Below are 16,354 nucleotides of genomic sequence, written 5' to 3'. Positions count from 1 at the left end.
TCTAGCAATAATCTCTCTTACCTATGACAACATGCGAGCCGCATAATAAATCAGCTTCACCTCAGATCAGCCCCACCCCATGAAATCGACACACCTCGACATTTTCTGCCCCACCTCCAAGCAGAGCTGCAGCTATTCCGCGCCTTTTGCATCTCCAAAGTCATATCTGAGCTCTTTCCGCCCAGATAACCAGAAGCTCGACTTCCATTGCCTCCATCACGGGCGCCATGATCAACGGAAAGGTCCTCGTCGTTGCCGGGTCGGACCCTTCAGGGGGGGCGTAAGTGCCAATATCCCGGTTCCAATGCATATCATTCAGCGCAAACAGAACATCATCACCAACTGACCGTTCCGAGCTCATCTTATCACTACTTCACTTCTCTCACTTCCCAATGTCATAGCCCTCAGACAAATCTCAATAGCTTTCCATATGCTCGTGCTCTTCACTAATGCACATGCAAATACAGTGGCCTAGAAGCAGACCAAAAGGTCCTCGCCGCGCATGGCTGCTACGCAATGACCTCCACCACGGCGCTGACCATCCAAAACACCAAAGGCGTCACCGGCGTCCACGTCATACCGTCCGAAGTCGTTGGAAAGCAAATCGAGGCCTGTCTCGAAGATGTCGGTGCCGATGTCATCAAAACAGGTGAATTTCCCCGTCACATCTGCACCCTTCACATCCACCGCTGACCAGCTTCATCAAGGGATGCTGGCATCCGCCGAAACAATCCAAATCATTGCCCAAATGGTCACCAAATACAAGGTCCCAGCTCTAGTAGTCGACCCAGTACGCCAAACCACATCAGCCAAAACTTCACAAAACACATAGCATGCAAAGCTGACAAGAGATATCGCCTCGTCCGTAGGTCATGGTCTCAACATCAGGACACCAGCTTCTCCCTCATGAAGCCATCGCCCAACTAACCCAGCACCTCCTCCCTCACACCACCGTCCTCACGCCCAACATCCCAGAAGCAACCCTCCTCTTATCGCAAAATGGCCGCGAACCCGGAGAGATACAGTCAGTTGCCGACGTCGAAGCCATGGGACGCAAGATTCAGGAGCTAGGACCAAAATGGGTCCTCGTCAAGGGCGGCCACATGCCTTTCCGAAGAGACTTCATGGTGGCAAAGGCAAAAGAAGAAAAAGAAGTTGTCATCGATGTTCTGATCGGACCAGAGGGGACGGTGGTTCGGATCGAGAGCCCGTATCAGGAGAGCACAAGCACTCACGGAACGGGCTGCTCTCTAGCTTGTCAGTAACAATTGTCTGACAACGACCAGTGTCTACGAGAGTGTGCTAACTGTTATACAGCGGCCATTGCAGCTCGTCTTGCGCAAGGCGCCGATGTGCCCACAGCTGTCCGCGGTGCTTGTCGCTACATAGAAGCAGGCATCAAGACGGCTCCCAAGATTGGAAATGGAAACGGACCACTTGACCACTTCCACTCGACATACACTCTTCCTTTCTCCCCGTGAGCATCATCCAACACCCCACTTTTCTTACCTTGAGCGTTCTTGGCCAATGCTGATGATGTTGATAGAGGATACTTTGTCGAATACCTGCTCGAACACCCCGCCGTACGCGACGTCTGGAATGAGTTCGTCTACCATCCCTTCGTCATGGCTCTGGGCAACGGGACACTACCGCTCGAGTCCTTCAAGGGATACATCATTCAGGACTATCTTTACTTGGTAAACCCCCATCCGAACTTACGACCACTCATTGTCCCTAAGTATCACTGACAAAGACACAAAGGTTCACTTCTCCAGAGCAAACGCTTTAGCAGCATACAAAGCAAAGACCATCGGCGACATATCAAGAGTCCGTCCACCCAACCTCCTTCCCGAAACGCGCCTCATCCTTACAAACACATCCAGTCCAACGAAATCATCAGCCACATCCTCCACGAAATGAAGCTCCACATAAACTACTGCAACTCCTTTGGCATATCCAAGCCTGAAATCGAAGCCACCGAGGAACTCCAAGGCAAGATCATCCCTTTCCCGTCGCAACCCCCTCCCCTTACACTCCCGTAGGCTCTAACATTGTTCTTGAATAACAGCCTGCACCGCATACACCCGCTACGTCCTCGACGTCGGCCAAAGCGAAGACTGGCTCGCCCTCCAGATGGCCCTCGCCCCCTGCCTCCTCGGCTACGGCGCCGTCGCAAAGATGCTCCACGCCCACGCCGACACCGTCCGCGAGGGCAACACATACTGGGCTTGGATCGAGAACTACAAGGCCGACGACTATGTCGAAGCCGTGAGATTAGGAAGCGGTACGTCAAATATATATATACTCTGCTCTTTGCTCCACCCCACCCCCCTTCGAGACAAGAGAGAAAGAGACTGGCTGACTAAACTTCCATGTTGGGTGTGATGGCAATAGAACTCATCGAGAAGAATATCCGGCTGCAATCGCCCAGCAGAATAGAGGAGCTCATCAAGATATTCGTCCACGCAACAAGAGTACGCTTCCACACCCCTAGTCCCTTTACCTCCATCCCAGAAGGCGCTCGGCTAACAAGAGGGGCGTGACATGATAGATGGAAATCGGCTTCTGGGAAATGTTTCCCTACAAATAAAGACGTGAAATGAAGAGTAAGCAGAAACAAAGATGAGCAAAAGATGCGGAAAGAAGTTCAAGAGGCAAATAGAGGGGTTTGCAGCCTTGCATTTTGGGCTTGGTGGTGTGAAGTCAGATATGGAAGTAGACTGTGAGAGGCTGTATAATATAAAAGACTGAATAGGCCATACCAGCTTCGAGACCGGGCGAGCCAATCCATTTATCCTCATATACATATCAATGTCGAAATTGCTTCTTTTCCAGCCCTTTCCCTTTCCCTTTTCCTCCCTCACTCTTCTCCATCCGATTCCACTTGACCTTTCAGTTCATACACACAACAATCTCATCCTCCTTCACCCCCCATTCACCAAACCCGCACCCCGTCAAGCCGTCTCCTTATCCCCCTTCTTATCCTTCCACATTGAAGATTCCACTCGCCTCGGCTCCTGCTCATCAGGCATCATCAAATCAAACCCCTGCTGGGGCACAGGATCAGGCATAGCAGGGATTCCATTCTCCGCGCTCGGCACGGCCACCTTCGCCCGGCGCGACTGCTGGTGGCGGACCCAAGCGGAAACGGGACGGAAGTGAGGGCGCCCGTCATCGGACACGCTCGTGTAGACGGTGTCTCTGCTGCCGGCCGACTGGCTGGCGAAGCTCACCCTCTCGGAGCCCCTGACGGCAAGGAGGTTCACGTGGGAGTCGACAACGCTGGGGTGGGCCGACTTCATCGCAACGGCAGCGGTAGGGGGCATGATGATGATGTCCCCGTCGCCGAAGCCCGAGGACAGGGACGAGAGGTCGCTCATGTTGGTGTTGCGGCGCAGAGGCGTCTGGAGGGATTTGTTGTGCACGCTCGCGGCCACGCTCTTCCTCGCATTCTCCAGATGAGCCGCCGCTGCCGCTTGCCTATCCGAGACGACCGACGGGCTGACGGGCGCGGTTGGTGACATGACGGAGGCAGGCATTGGCGGCAATGGGGGGATTTTCTCTGACATGACCGAGCTGTGGGCGAGACTTGCGGCAGGGGACTGAGGTAGCGGCGGCGCCTTTTCGCCGGCCGGCAGCATAATGTCCGACCACGTCGAGTCGTGCCTTGGCTTGCGGAAGACCATGCCATACGGGTTCACCATGACGCGCGAGGGCGTCCTCGTTGTTCTCTTCCCCCGCTTGGCCTTGGCATCGGACGCCTCCAGCAGGGGGGACTTGTCGTTGTCATATACAGTCCCATCATCGAGACTGCTCCAGCCATTGGCGCCGGGCACGATGCGATCTCTCAAGGACAAGAACTTGTCGCTAAATTTGCTGGAGACGCGTCGAGTGCCGTTGGCGATGTTGTTGCCGGAGGGAAAGTTGGCCGGCCAAACGGGCTTTGAGCCAGGGTTGCGCTTGGATACGCGGCGCAAAAAGAACCAAACCATGGCCAGAAGAACAACGACGAAGCCTGCACTGTTGATGAGTAAATTCTATCCAAAACCCCCAAATGGTCCTCTGGTCTGGATGTATGTACTCACCGATGGTTGCAATCGCAATAGCGGCCTTTTCACCACCTGTCGTTCCCCTAGACGTATGATCAGCCGCCGCCGCTATTCCACTTGCTTTTGGAATGCTCGTCGGCGTGGCTGCCCCTATTCCCTCCCTGTGATCCGCTAAGACTGAGGATGTAATGACGGGTCGAGTTGCCGTCGATGATTTGCTGGGTTTGCCGGCAGGTGGCTTGCGGGTATCGTCCTTATCCTCATCGTCACTCTCAATGTCATCTCCCTCCTCATCATCGCTGTCGTCGCTATCGTCATCAGGGTCAATACCCGTGGCCTTGGGCAGGGCAGCGCTGAGGGTAGTCCTCTGAGGGCGTACAGATGCCGACTGAAAGTTTCCGGCTATTCCCGTGGCTGTGCCTTTCGGAAGAATGGAGCCCAATGTATAGACGGGCCGCTTGGAAGACGACGTGGAGGTTGGCTCTGAAACTGCCTTGGGAATGGTCTTGAAGGTCGGCTTGGGGGGCGGAGCGGCTGCCGGAGCGGCGACCACGTCACTCTCTTGGATGGGCACAAGAGTAGTAATTGGGCGGCCTTCGGCCGGGTTTGAAGGAGGAGGGGCGTAAGGAAGAGAAATGAAAGGGAGAGATTTGGGAGCACCATCCGTATCAGCGTCCAACTCTTCGCCCTGGCCCGGCAGTCCCACGAGGGCCCTCTTCAGTTGTCCTTCATTCTCGATACCATCTCTTGCCGCTCCCCGAAAGTGTCTAATGTCATTGTCGAGTTGGTTTTCCGTGTCGAACTTGGGAATCGAGCGTCTTTTCTCCGGCTTCGAGGTCGGCGCCATGGTTCACTAGACAGTACTGTTCCTCCCTCTGGTCTATATTTTCTTTGTGTTTTCTGAGCACCGCTGTTATAGTCCGGCTTCAATCAACTTGCTCTCATTCATCACAACATGCAAGATTATGTCTTCTGGAAAGATAAACGACGAAATGGAAAGAAAGCAGAGAAGGGAAATGAAGGAAGGGAAAAGAAAAGACACAGGAATTAGGAGCCACACCCGTGCAAGAAACCAGTTCTGCACACTTAAAACGGAGTTTCAAAAGAACAACACTTCCCCATATCAAGAAAGGAAAAAGAAGAAAAGCAACAAAGAAAGAAAAAGGTAAAGAAAAAAGCAAGGCCAGCTCTGTCAAAGAAGAGGAAGAAGAGAAGGAAGAGAAAACGTGGGGATAAGCTAATAAGATACCGCTTGACCTTCCGGATCTTCATCTCATAGGCAGTCAATAGGGATTAGCTCAGATACGGAGAGACTATTAGGAAACATCGCGTCGAACAAACTGTCTGAAGCCAATCAGCTCAGCCCAGATTCGTCACAGGTTGTCGATCATATCTGTCGTGCGCCGGCCCCTCACGTTTGGGCTCGGGGGCAACTCCAATGCTGGCCTCACTAGAGAAGCTAAGACTCCCATGTCGAATATCGAACTACCAGGTTGCGGGAGCGTCAAGTGTCATGAGAAAAAAAGGAGATGTGTTACTACGTAGTCGGATCTCGTCTGGAGACAAGGGGTCGCAGGACACGGACGGACTGCGTCTGTGGCACAACAGGGAGAGGGCCTGATACCCTGATACCAGGATATCCTCATGGCAGTATTAGCTGGAGACTCTGGTCGACGGATCCCGCTATGGTCGCCTCTGGTAAGAGCCTAAGCGCTGCTGTCTGTAGCTGCTGCGTCTCATCAAGCGCAAGAGGCAAAAGTCGCCGCCATCGTGTCCACGTATCCGCGTATCGGGCAACGGCACCGATTCCACTCCGAGCATTCACATGCAGGGCAACGAGATCCGCGCAATGACAAGCTGAAGAACAGCGGCTCAAGTGGGCATGGCTTGCGACAAGGAGGCCTCGAGTGCAACGCGCACAGCCATTTGGCTGCGTCAACGTGTGTCGTCGAGCGTTTCAGGTGCTGAGTAGCGCTGGGGGGTGAAACCTGGAGAGGCCGAGCTGCCAGATGGAGTGAGTGGCAGAGGCAGAGACTTCATGTTGTATCTGGCGATCGTCGGCTGCTGCAAAGACCGTCAAACAGGTGTGCCGATGCGCAGTATCATGCCTCGCATCAGTGTCAAAGGCTGCTGTTTTGATGGCAGGAGTTGTCGATCCGATGAGATGGAGCCGACAAAGACGACGATGCTTTGAGCATGTGTGGCTGGAGTTGTGGCTGGTGATTGTCATGGAGAGACGAGGCGGTGGCGCAGCTGCTGAACATGTAAACAGGGGCGACGATCAGACAGAGACTCAATGCTGAACCCTGACGGTGGAAATTGAAACAGCAGAGACGCTTGATTGACTTCAAAGCACTAATCAGATGCTGGCTTGGCAGGTCACTTAAACGGGATCTGCAGTCTGTGTGCTCTTGGCTTGCACAGCAGCAGGACGGCCTCAGTCCGCTCTTGAGAGGAGTCTCTTGCGTACATGTACGAGTAGAGGGTTAGGGATACTTCTGCAGTTCTTCAACGAAGCAACAAGCGGGACGATGCACGGCCTTTGGTCTCTACGGTTCGGGGTCAAGACATGAGTCGGTCCTCCGCATGTCTCTTTCCAACGCTCAGACCTTTTCTGAGGTCGTCACAAGTCTGCCGTTTTGGCTGTCTTTCTATAATTAGCAGTGGGATGATCAACGAATGATACGAGTATCAAGATGCATCAGATCCTTCTGTTTCTCTTGGCAGCAGCCTCTCCCAATGACACCTGCAGAAACATGCCATGCCATGTAACCCTGTGTTTACTGTCAACTTCAAAGATGAGTGACTGCAAGCAACCAGCGATACCGGCCCAATGCTCCCAATGTGTCCTGTGATGACTGAACATATAGAAGGATAACCTGCTAATACTAAGGTACCTTGTATAACGTTCCGTTTCTTACCGGTCCGGTTGTCCAGCGCCATCTTTGACGATCGGAACGAGATACGCCTCGTACATGTAATTTCATGTAATAGCCTGCCCTTAGCTTTTGATGTCACCGCTCATTCTTCCTTTCCTGCCGTGAGCCCTCTGAAGGATCCCGAAAAGAGCCTTGGACTCTCCGTCTAGCCGCTCCAGTGAGCGTCGCTGTCCGGAGCAGCTTCGGCATCCGGTGGCTTCGACAGGCGCGTCCGTCTGAGTCGCTAAACTACCGGCCCGGTCGCGCACGGATCAAACCGGCAGTGGAATAAGAGTGAAAGAAGCTTGAAGAGACTCGAGGAGAGAGACGGGGAGATTGGAAGCTGCCAAGGAGAGAGGGGAAACGAGACGCAGGTAACGAGGTTTGCTCGCTACTTAACCAAGAGAACTGAGGCCTTCTGCCCTAGTCGGCTTTCAGTATACCGCGCTCATTATCACCTCTAGATCAATCAGTCCGCGAGCCGGTAGTGTAAGTGTACTGTAGTATGTAGAGATGTCCTCGGATTTCCGGAAAGAGATGGATTGCATGTGCTCAAGGCCTCCGGAGGCCATCGGCATTGGACGGAGGCACATGCCTGCAGCAGTCCGGGATGAACAGACAGCGGAATGCCGATGCTACTATCGATCAACCAATGGTCGAGGCCAATTGGTCAATCCCAGCCTTTGCCTCGATCGTCCTGTCAGGTCTGCATGCCTTATCGCCAACTGTCCCGTGCTGCTAGATACTGCCTGGACCTAGGGGCAGACTTTTCGAGTGGGTGCCCGACCCAATCATTTTCTGCGTTATTAATTTTTCGAGCGGGAAGGCTGGATGGATCAATGGCTTTCTAGGGGGAGAAATACAAAGAAAAAAAATCCATCCGCTAAAGGCTCGCCTCAGAGGCGTCATCAATTTTTTTTCTCTTTTTTTAGGCCTTCCTTGCCCTGGCGGAACCACCTGGACTGAGCTCAAGCTCCATCCTCCCCTAGCGCACCTTTTAATTGTTCCCTATCGTCGACTTCAAATCATCGTTTGACCGTGTCGTGGCCGTTGCGACATCATCCTTTGTCTGATATCGTTCCTGTTCCTGATCCTGATCCTGCTCCCCTGTGGTGGTTGTTGATCCCGGTCCCGGAGCCCCAAGATGGCTTCAACTCAGTCGATGAGGGCCCTCGCCAGGGCTGGCCAATTGGCTCCCAATGGCGTCGCATCCCGAGCCCTTTCCACTGCTACCAAGGCCGCGATGATGCGATCTGCTGCGCGCCCGTCCGTGGCCATGAAGCTGACCAACTCTGGTCGCATCGCCTTCCGGAGAGCCTACGCCGACGAGGCCCCCAAGCCCAAGCCCGGCAAGCTGCGCAGGACCTTCCGATGGGCCTGGAGGCTGACGTATCTCTCGGCACTTGGCCTCGTGGGATACACTGCCTACAACATCTACGAGGACCGCCACCCCGACGAGCAGTACGAGCCTGATCCCAGCAAGAAGACGCTGGTCATTCTGGGTGAGTCGACGGCCACACAATGCGCTCACGTGTAAGACACTAACCAAGTGTGCGATATCAGGCACCGGCTGGGGCTCTGTTGCTCTCCTCAAGAAGCTCGACACCTCCAACTACAACGTCGTCGTGGTCTCCCCCCGCAACTACTTCCTCTTCACCCCCCTTCTGCCCTCATGTACCACCGGCACCATCGAGCACCGCTCCATCATGGAGCCGGTCCGCGCCATTCTGCGTGGAAAGAAGGCCGCCGCCAAGTTCTTCGAGGCCGAGGCCACCTCCATTGACCCCGAGCGCAAGGTCGTGCGCATTGCGGATAACTCCGAGATCAAGGGCGCAACCTCGGAGACGGAGATTCCCTATGATATGCTCGTCGTCGGTGTCGGCGCCGAGAACGCAACCTTTGGCATCCCTGGCGTCAGAGAGCACAGCTGCTTCCTGAAGGAGATCAACGATGCCCAGCAGATCCGCAAGAAGATCATGGACTGCGTCGAGACGGCCGCCTTCAAGGGCCAGTCGCCTGAGGAGATTGACCGCCTCATGCACATGGTCGTCGTTGGCGGTGGCCCCACTGGTGTCGAGTTCGCCGGTGAGCTCCAGGACTTCTTCGAGGAGGACATCAAGAAGCTGGTCCCCGAGATCAGCCCTCACTTCAAGGTTACTCTCATTGAGGCTCTGCCCAACGTTCTCCCCATGTTCTCCAAGACTCTGATCGACTACACCGAGAACACCCTGCGCGAGGAGAAGATTGACATCAAGACCAAGACCATGGTCAAGAAGGTCACCGACAAGACCGTCGAGGCCGAGGTTTCCCGCCCCGACGGCTCCAAGGAGCGTGTCGAGATCCCCTATGGTCTGCTTGTTTGGGCCACTGGCAACGCCGTCCGACCCATCGTCAAGGACCTGGCCAGCAAAATACCTGCGCAGAAGGACTCCCGCCGCGGCCTCGCCGTGAACGAGTATCTCGTTGTCCAGGGAACCCGAGACATCTGGGCCATTGGTGACTGCGCCGTCGCCGGCTACGCCCCTACCGCACAGGTGGCCTCGCAGGAGGGTAGCTTCCTTGGCAAGCTGTTTAACAACATGGCTAAGACGGAGAGCTACGAACAGCGTATCCAGGAGCTCAGCAGCAAGCTGAACCTCGAGGGCGGCAACTCCGCCGAGGCTGCCCAGGAGATTGAGCTGCTGGAGAGACAGCTCAAGAAGATCCGTGACGTCAAGCCCTTCAAGTACAGTCACCAGGGAAGCTTGGCCTACATTGGCAGCGAGAAGGCCGTTGCCGACGTCAGCTGGTGGAACGGCAACCTGGCCACCGGTGGTAGCCTGACCTATCTCTTCTGGCGAAGTGCCTATCTCTCAATGTGCTTCAGCAGTAAGTTTCCTCTACAAATTTACTCTTTTTGTTCATCTTTGCTAACAAGTCCCGTAGCACGAAACCGTGTCCTTGTTCTCGTGGACTGGCTCAAGTCCAAGGCCTTCGGTCGTGACGTCTCCCGAGAGTAAATTTCGGACGACAAACGAAGAACGATCAAATTCCAGAGAGAGCGAGAAAAAAATTGGTGCTGGAGGAGCGGCTGGTTACCGCGAGTTTCGAAACAACCATGATTCCATTATCTGTTCTGTGTTGAGCGGAGGCTTCTTTTCCTTTTTATGACATAGAGTGGGCGTCTTCAACTGCCTGGACGGGAGACTAATAAAACGTTCGGATCGGGTTCGAGGTTGGGATACCTCTATCGTTTTGTAAACTACTTGTATACTTGATTTCATACATTTTAAAGGAGTTGGAGGACTTCCTGTACCTACTGTAACAGCTTGATGAAGGTGTGATGGTGCGACCGACTTCTATCCTGTTTTCCTGTTTCTTGCCATTCGCGAGTCTGTCAATATACCAATTGTACGATCTTACTGCAAATTTCTGCTCTGCGACGCATAGGTTTTACTTCTACCACAGCCCTCCCAGTGAATAATGCAAACAGAGAATGGTTTCCTCCACATTATAAGCCACCGCATGGCATTTCTCACCTGGGAGCCACGAGTCCTTCGCCCAACACGGCAAAGACCATCTTACAGTCTTACATACTGTCCCTCCGGCCTCAATCAAACAACATCAGCTGGGAGAACCAAACAGTACGCAAAGCACTCGATCAACTCCGTGAACTGCAAAATGCAATAGAGTCAGAAATTTCAAGAAGCCTCCAGGGTAGCCATGACGCGTGATTACATCAGCAGGTTGCCACCCGCGCCACAGTACGTACCGGCAGGCGCCATCCTACCAGATTTTCTTAGCGCCAAAAAAAACTGCAGGCAAGAAAAAAAAAATCCTTAGGCGCAGACCCGATTCCCCCTGCTTTCCAGATTCCTTTTCTTCCTTTCAACAAACATCCAACGACAGCCAACTCTCGGCGTCTTCTCTCTCACTCTCTTTCATTATCTTCTTCATCGCACATCAGAGGCAGACGATCAGAACTTCTGGTTCTTCGCCCTTGTGACGCGTTCTTTCTGCCCTTTTTACCGCCAGTTCGACTTCTCTCGAGTTGTTGACCTGACAACCGCGTTTTTCAATTTTCACATCCAGAAGAACGTTCTACGAATCAAATACCCTCAGAATCATGTCTGGCTACGGCGGTGGTCGATCCAACGGTGGTGGTTACGGAGGCGGTGGTGGTGGTTACGGCCGTGATCGCGGTGGTGATCGCGGCGGCGACCGCAACGGTTACGGAGGCGGTGGCTACGGCGGAGGGTAAGTTGCTTCTTCTTCATCATCTCTGCTCCTGTCCTCGACCCGCGCAGGCGTCGAAGAGATGGGATTCTCATCTCTCGACAGCCCGCGCATCGACTGGAAACAATCGTTTTCATCGGCGTGATGGACAAATCGCCAGTTTCTCTTCCCATACAGGATGAACTCTTTGCTAACGAGATGTGCTTAGTCGTGGCGGATTTGGCGGCAACAGCTACGGCGGCGGCGGTGGTGGTTATGGAGGCGGCTATGGAGGCGGCGGCGGCGGTGACCGAATGAGCCACCTCGGCGCTGGTCTGCAGAAGCAGGACTGGGGTAAGTCTTTGCACTCGACGGTTTCACCGTACTTTTGATGCTCGAGCTTTGTCTCTGGCTCTGAGTAGTTACTTGTTTGCTAACTTTTGATAAACAGACATGTCTGCCCTTCCCAAGTTCGAAAAGGATTTTTACAAAGAGCACCCTGATGTTACCGCTCGTTCTCCTGCCGAGGTCGAGGCGTTCCGTCGCAAGCACCAGATGACCATTGCTGGTCGTGACGTCCCCAAGCCCGTCGAGACCTTTGACGAGGCTGGCTTCCCCCGCTACGTCATGGATGAAGTCAAGGCCCAGGGCTTCCCGGCCCCTACGGCCATTCAGTCCCAAGGATGGCCCATGGCTCTCTCTGGTCGCGACGTCGTTGGTATTGCCGAGACGGGTTCCGGAAAGACTCTGACCTACTGTCTTCCTGCCATTGTCCACATTAACGCCCAGCCCCTGCTCGCCCCTGGCGACGGCCCCATCGTGCTGATCCTCGCCCCCACCCGTGAGCTGGCAGTTCAGATCCAGCAGGAAATCTCCAAGTTTGGCCGCTCATCGCGCATCCGCAACACCTGCGTCTACGGTGGTGTGCCCAAGGGCCCCCAGATCCGTGACCTCTCGCGAGGTGTCGAGGTCTGCATTGCCACCCCCGGTCGTCTCATCGACATGCTCGAGGCCGGCAAGACCAACCTGCGTCGTGTGACTTACCTGGTCCTCGACGAGGCTGATCGCATGCTGGACATGGGTTTCGAGCCCCAGATTCGCAAGATCATCGAGCAGATTCGACCCGACCGACAGACTCTCATGTGGTCTGCCACCTGGCCCAAGGAAGTCCGTGCCCTTGCCTCCGACTTCCTGCAGGACTTTATCCAGGTCAACATTGGCTCCATGGAGCTGGCTGCCAACCACCGAATCACCCAGATTGTGGAGGTTGTCACCGAGATGGAGAAGCGTGATCGCATGATCAAGCATCTCGAGAAGGTCATGGAGAACAAGGAGAACAAGATCCTCATCTTTGTTGGTACCAAGCGCATCGCCGACGAAATCACCCGATTCCTTCGCCAGGACGGCTGGCCCGCTCTCTGTAAGCCATCCCACCCCAACTTGCCTTTGTGAGCTTCGATGACTAACAGCGTCAACAGCAATTCACGGCGATAAGCAGCAGAACGAGCGAGACTGGGTATTGGACCAGTTCAAGACCGGAAAGAGCCCTATCATGGTTGCTACCGACGTGGCGTCCCGTGGTATCGGTACGTATCAATCCCCTCCCCCCATCTCCAGCAACTTCCAGCAAAAGCACTTGCTGTATACTTTACTCTCGCGTCTAGGGGCTATCTGTATTGTGCGCAACTGCCTGAGCAAACCGTGTCCGTATGGTTCTCATTATGTGGTGGAGTCTTGATCCGTTGTGTAGCGCTTCTCCCTGCTATACTCGTATTTCCATTCTTGTACCCTGCTCGTTTCCGAGGTACAAGCGTGGAGGTTGGCATCCCTTGACCCTGATCAAGCTGTCTCCCCAAGGCTCCTTGTCTCCCCTGAGGACCCCGTGATCACATAACATGTCCGCCTTTCAAAGAGGATGGATGGCATTTTGAAAACGCACTTGGATTGGCCCTGGTTTACCAAGGAGTGAAGTACACAGATGGACGATATATATTTATACGCCGTCTCTTCACGTTCCGCGCTGGAGGTTGCTACACACACCCGTATTTCGCTTGCTAACCCTTTTCTCTTGTGTAATCAAGATGTTCGCAACATCACGCATGTCTTGAACTACGATTACCCTAACAACTCGGAGGATTACATCCATCGTATTGGCCGTACCGGCCGTGCTGGCCAGCACGGAACTGCCATTACGCTGTTCACCACTGACAGTAAGTTTTCTTCCCTACTCGATCTACACACGCAGACGCTAATCACTCGCAAACAGACCAGAAGCAGGCTCGTGATCTTGTCAATGTCCTCCAGGAGGCCAAGCAGCAGATCGATCCTCGCCTGGCTGAGATGGTCCGCTACGGTGGTGGCGGTGGTGGTCGCGGCTACGGCGGTTACCGTGGCCGTGGCGGTGGCCGAGGTGGGTATCGACGATACTAGGGAGCGAAAGGGCAGGGTCGGGAGCTGACCACGGTCTATCAGCCAACAACTCCAACAACTATCCGCTGGGCAATCGGCGATGGTAAGGAGGAAGAAAGAAGAAGATGCGCGTCGAACCAGCGACGGTGACCCGGACAAGTGCGAGTCGCCCGAGTTTGGAGTAGCTGGAACGCATGACAAGACGTGAACGGCCCAGTGCACTCAAACGGCGTTTGATAGAGGACAGGATTGGTTTCAACTAGACATTGACTCGCACTCCTGCGCAGTCATCGGTTATTTGGTTTTTGTTGATGACGGATTTTTGTTTGCTTGCTTTCTTTTTTCATTTTTCTAATGGTCTGCACGTATATCACATAAGGACAGGGAGGCGATCCATTGTTATCAGCCAACTATTTAGCTACCATGTCGATGCGTCCATCGGCATCGTCTAGGCTGCTCTGCATTAAGATTAACAAATGTATGTTGATAGAGAAAAAAATGACACGCATTGGGCATGAAACAGTACTTGGTGATTCACACAAGTGATTCGTAGTGTATTGTCCAAAACTGCGCGACAGTATGAGTCTCTGGACGAACGGATCTTAACAGTACTTGGCTCGTCACATCAACATTTTCATGGTGACGTTGGATTCGGGCAGAGCATTATACAACTCGGAGTTCTTATTTCAGTGCCTATCTAGCAGGCACAATTTAGATGACGTTATCGCTTCCACCAGCACTGTTCTCCGAGCTTCATCTATGGTGAGAGGGCTCCCGAAGTGATTCAAGACACAATTGATTCCACTCTGAGGGTTATATATTGGACGGCGCATAGCGGTATACTAAGGAAGCGTTTATATATCTCAAGAGCGTCTCTTTATGACAGCGCCACATGGAGGATTATTCTTGATGTGTTGCCGAGGGATCCCTCAACAGCATCAACGATATCTTGTGCTATGCTACGTATGAGTTGTCTTACCGTACCGTATGGAAGGCGGAAAGGTGTGCTTTGGTTTGAAAGGTGTTGTTTCTGGATTCTCTGTAAGCAAAGCTGCGCAGTGCCTCACTACAACAACATCCTCCTTCTGTTGAAGGCAGGTAGCCAACTTGTGTCAATGACTTTACGATGCATGAATATCAGGCGGAGACTTGCCGGACAGCACTTCATCTGTCAACTTTTTCACAAACATCTCTTTTCCTATATTGGCTTGTCCTGCTATGTTTGTGCCAGATACGTCTGTTATATCAAGAGGAGGTATAAGAAGTCTTCTCAGATTCCCGTGAATCGTCGGGTAAGGCCGATCCATCCATCTTCTAAAAACTTGGACACAATCATCTGCTTTGACTCTGATAAATCTTAGCCAGCGCATCGCCCAGATTCAATATACAATGTAGTCGTCAACCTTTTGCTCATAGTAAGAGGTCAAAGTGCAAGAAAGGAGTGCATCTCCAGTCATGAGAACAGCGTTCAAAGAGGCCGTTGTACGAACATATTCAAGTCCATTGGATGTGCTTAACCAAAGTTCAACGAACCCTTCCATGCGCGCATGATGTAAATGCATTTTCTGCGTTTCGAGCGATGTAGGGCTCAGTCTCCGCGTCTCTTTACTTGCAGCCGTGCCCCATCTATCCCAACTCATCAACGTTTTCCCTCCTCTCGCTCTGTATAACAAACACCCCTTACAACTTGCTATGTATCTCTTGTCCCTTCAAGCTACCTTACCTAGCTGCCTTCTAATGCAAGGAAACAACACTCACATACATACATTCATCCGCACACAAAACGTCCATCATCTCATCCCCAATCCCAAGCTCCATATTCCGCAGCCTCATAGATAAAACGCGCCAGAACAAGGGTTTCGTTCAAATCAGAGCCATCATTTCACGTATACGAGGGGCTGTACGCTCAGCCCTCTATTTGTGTACGACGAGAGCTATTTGTAGCATCTCTCTTTTCTCCTCCCTCCTCTTATCCTAACAAATCCTTTCCCCCGGTCGACGCATAACATATATACCTTTGTCCATATCTTGCTTTTTTCCCTTCGCCCATGACATGTTTTACCTATGGTCCTTGAGTCTACGGATATACGAAAGTTGCAGCATCCGGCAATCGTTCTCCCATGTCCCGTGTCCCGTTTCCCCCTTCTCTTTCGGTTATACAAAGAAAAAAAGCACGAGGTGCCCTTAAACACAAAGCTGCGCAGGCCTTCGAAGTCTAAACTGAGAAGCCCCCAAGGCCAGGCACCTATGTCCACAACCCATGTATGACATCCTGCTCTCTCGTTATCATTTTCCCTTCTCTTTCCTGTATCTTCTTTTAACCTTCTTTGCGACGCCGACATAATACATGCAATGTACACAGCCTTGCTGGGTAAGGTAGGTAGTATCCAACAAACACAACATCAAGAAAAGAAAAGAACCTTGGAAAGAAACCTTGCCAGGATCACCAGTATAAAAGGAAAAACGCCAAAACTCCATAACGACAAGTCACAAAAAAAGAAGAAAAAAAGACACCCATACCAGCTCACGCCCCCCGGTCATACGCAGAAAAGAGAGAGAGAGAGAAAAGAGTCACCAACCAACCAACCAACTACGCACCCCTCATACAACAAAAACACCAAGACGCAGTAAGACGTATGTATAATGAAACCGCGGGCCGGGGGTCCAAATATCACCCCATAGGCAGTACCAGTACTTGCATGTACCTTGCTATATAACAATTTTACTTTCGTATATCCGCAACGAAAATATAATACCTGTACAAGGAAGCACCCGTTGGAGAGA

The 16,354-nt window shown here is 52.8% G+C and overlaps 4 protein-coding genes across 4 annotated transcripts; 3 read left to right on the top strand and 1 right to left on the bottom strand.

Annotated features, from left to right (window-relative positions):
• Positions 1-227: 227 nt before the first annotated feature.
• Positions 228-2,590, top strand: BBK36DRAFT_1169934 (hypothetical protein; the record flags this gene model as incomplete). The annotated part of the gene is made up of 11 exons (XM_024895387.1): positions 228-280; positions 468-649; positions 708-790; positions 870-1,257; positions 1,318-1,477; positions 1,547-1,697; positions 1,762-1,827; positions 1,884-1,992; positions 2,069-2,284; positions 2,395-2,474; positions 2,552-2,590. 11 exons carry the CDS (start codon positions 228-230, stop codon positions 2,588-2,590), a joined length of 1,527 nt encoding a protein of 508 aa, XP_024748496.1.
• Positions 2,591-2,954: 364 nt separating this feature from the next.
• On the bottom strand, positions 2,955-4,896 carry BBK36DRAFT_1142177 (hypothetical protein; the record flags this gene model as incomplete). Its single annotated transcript, XM_024893506.1, has 2 exons — positions 2,955-4,015; positions 4,086-4,896. The coding sequence occupies 2 exons, from the start codon at positions 4,894-4,896 to the stop codon at positions 2,955-2,957; spliced, it is 1,872 nt and encodes a 623-aa protein (XP_024748495.1).
• A 2,851-nt stretch (positions 4,897-7,747) lies between these two features.
• Positions 7,748-10,301, top strand: BBK36DRAFT_1135687 (FAD/NAD(P)-binding domain-containing protein). The gene is given in 4 exon segments (XM_024892729.1): positions 7,748-8,469; positions 8,531-9,835; positions 9,893-10,273; positions 10,285-10,301. 3 exon segments carry the CDS (start codon positions 8,112-8,114, stop codon positions 9,964-9,966), a joined length of 1,737 nt encoding a protein of 578 aa, XP_024748494.1. The 5' UTR covers positions 7,748-8,111; the 3' UTR covers positions 9,967-10,273; positions 10,285-10,301.
• A 597-nt stretch (positions 10,302-10,898) lies between these two features.
• BBK36DRAFT_1135685 (P-loop containing nucleoside triphosphate hydrolase protein) lies at positions 10,899-14,066 on the top strand. Its single transcript, XM_024892728.1, has 7 exons — positions 10,899-11,203; positions 11,391-11,515; positions 11,613-12,581; positions 12,640-12,747; positions 13,243-13,371; positions 13,428-13,571; positions 13,634-14,066. Exons 1-7 carry the CDS (start codon positions 11,073-11,075, stop codon positions 13,675-13,677), a joined length of 1,650 nt encoding a protein of 549 aa, XP_024748493.1. The 5' UTR covers positions 10,899-11,072; the 3' UTR covers positions 13,678-14,066.
• Positions 14,067-16,354: the final 2,288 nt, after the last annotated feature.

The sequence above is a fragment of the Trichoderma citrinoviride genome (assembly GCF_003025115.1).
Source record: "Trichoderma citrinoviride strain TUCIM 6016 unplaced genomic scaffold BBK36scaffold_9, whole genome shotgun sequence".
Taxonomy (NCBI): domain Eukaryota; kingdom Fungi; phylum Ascomycota; class Sordariomycetes; order Hypocreales; family Hypocreaceae; genus Trichoderma; species Trichoderma citrinoviride.
This window is presented reverse-complemented; position numbering and strand designations above follow the sequence as displayed.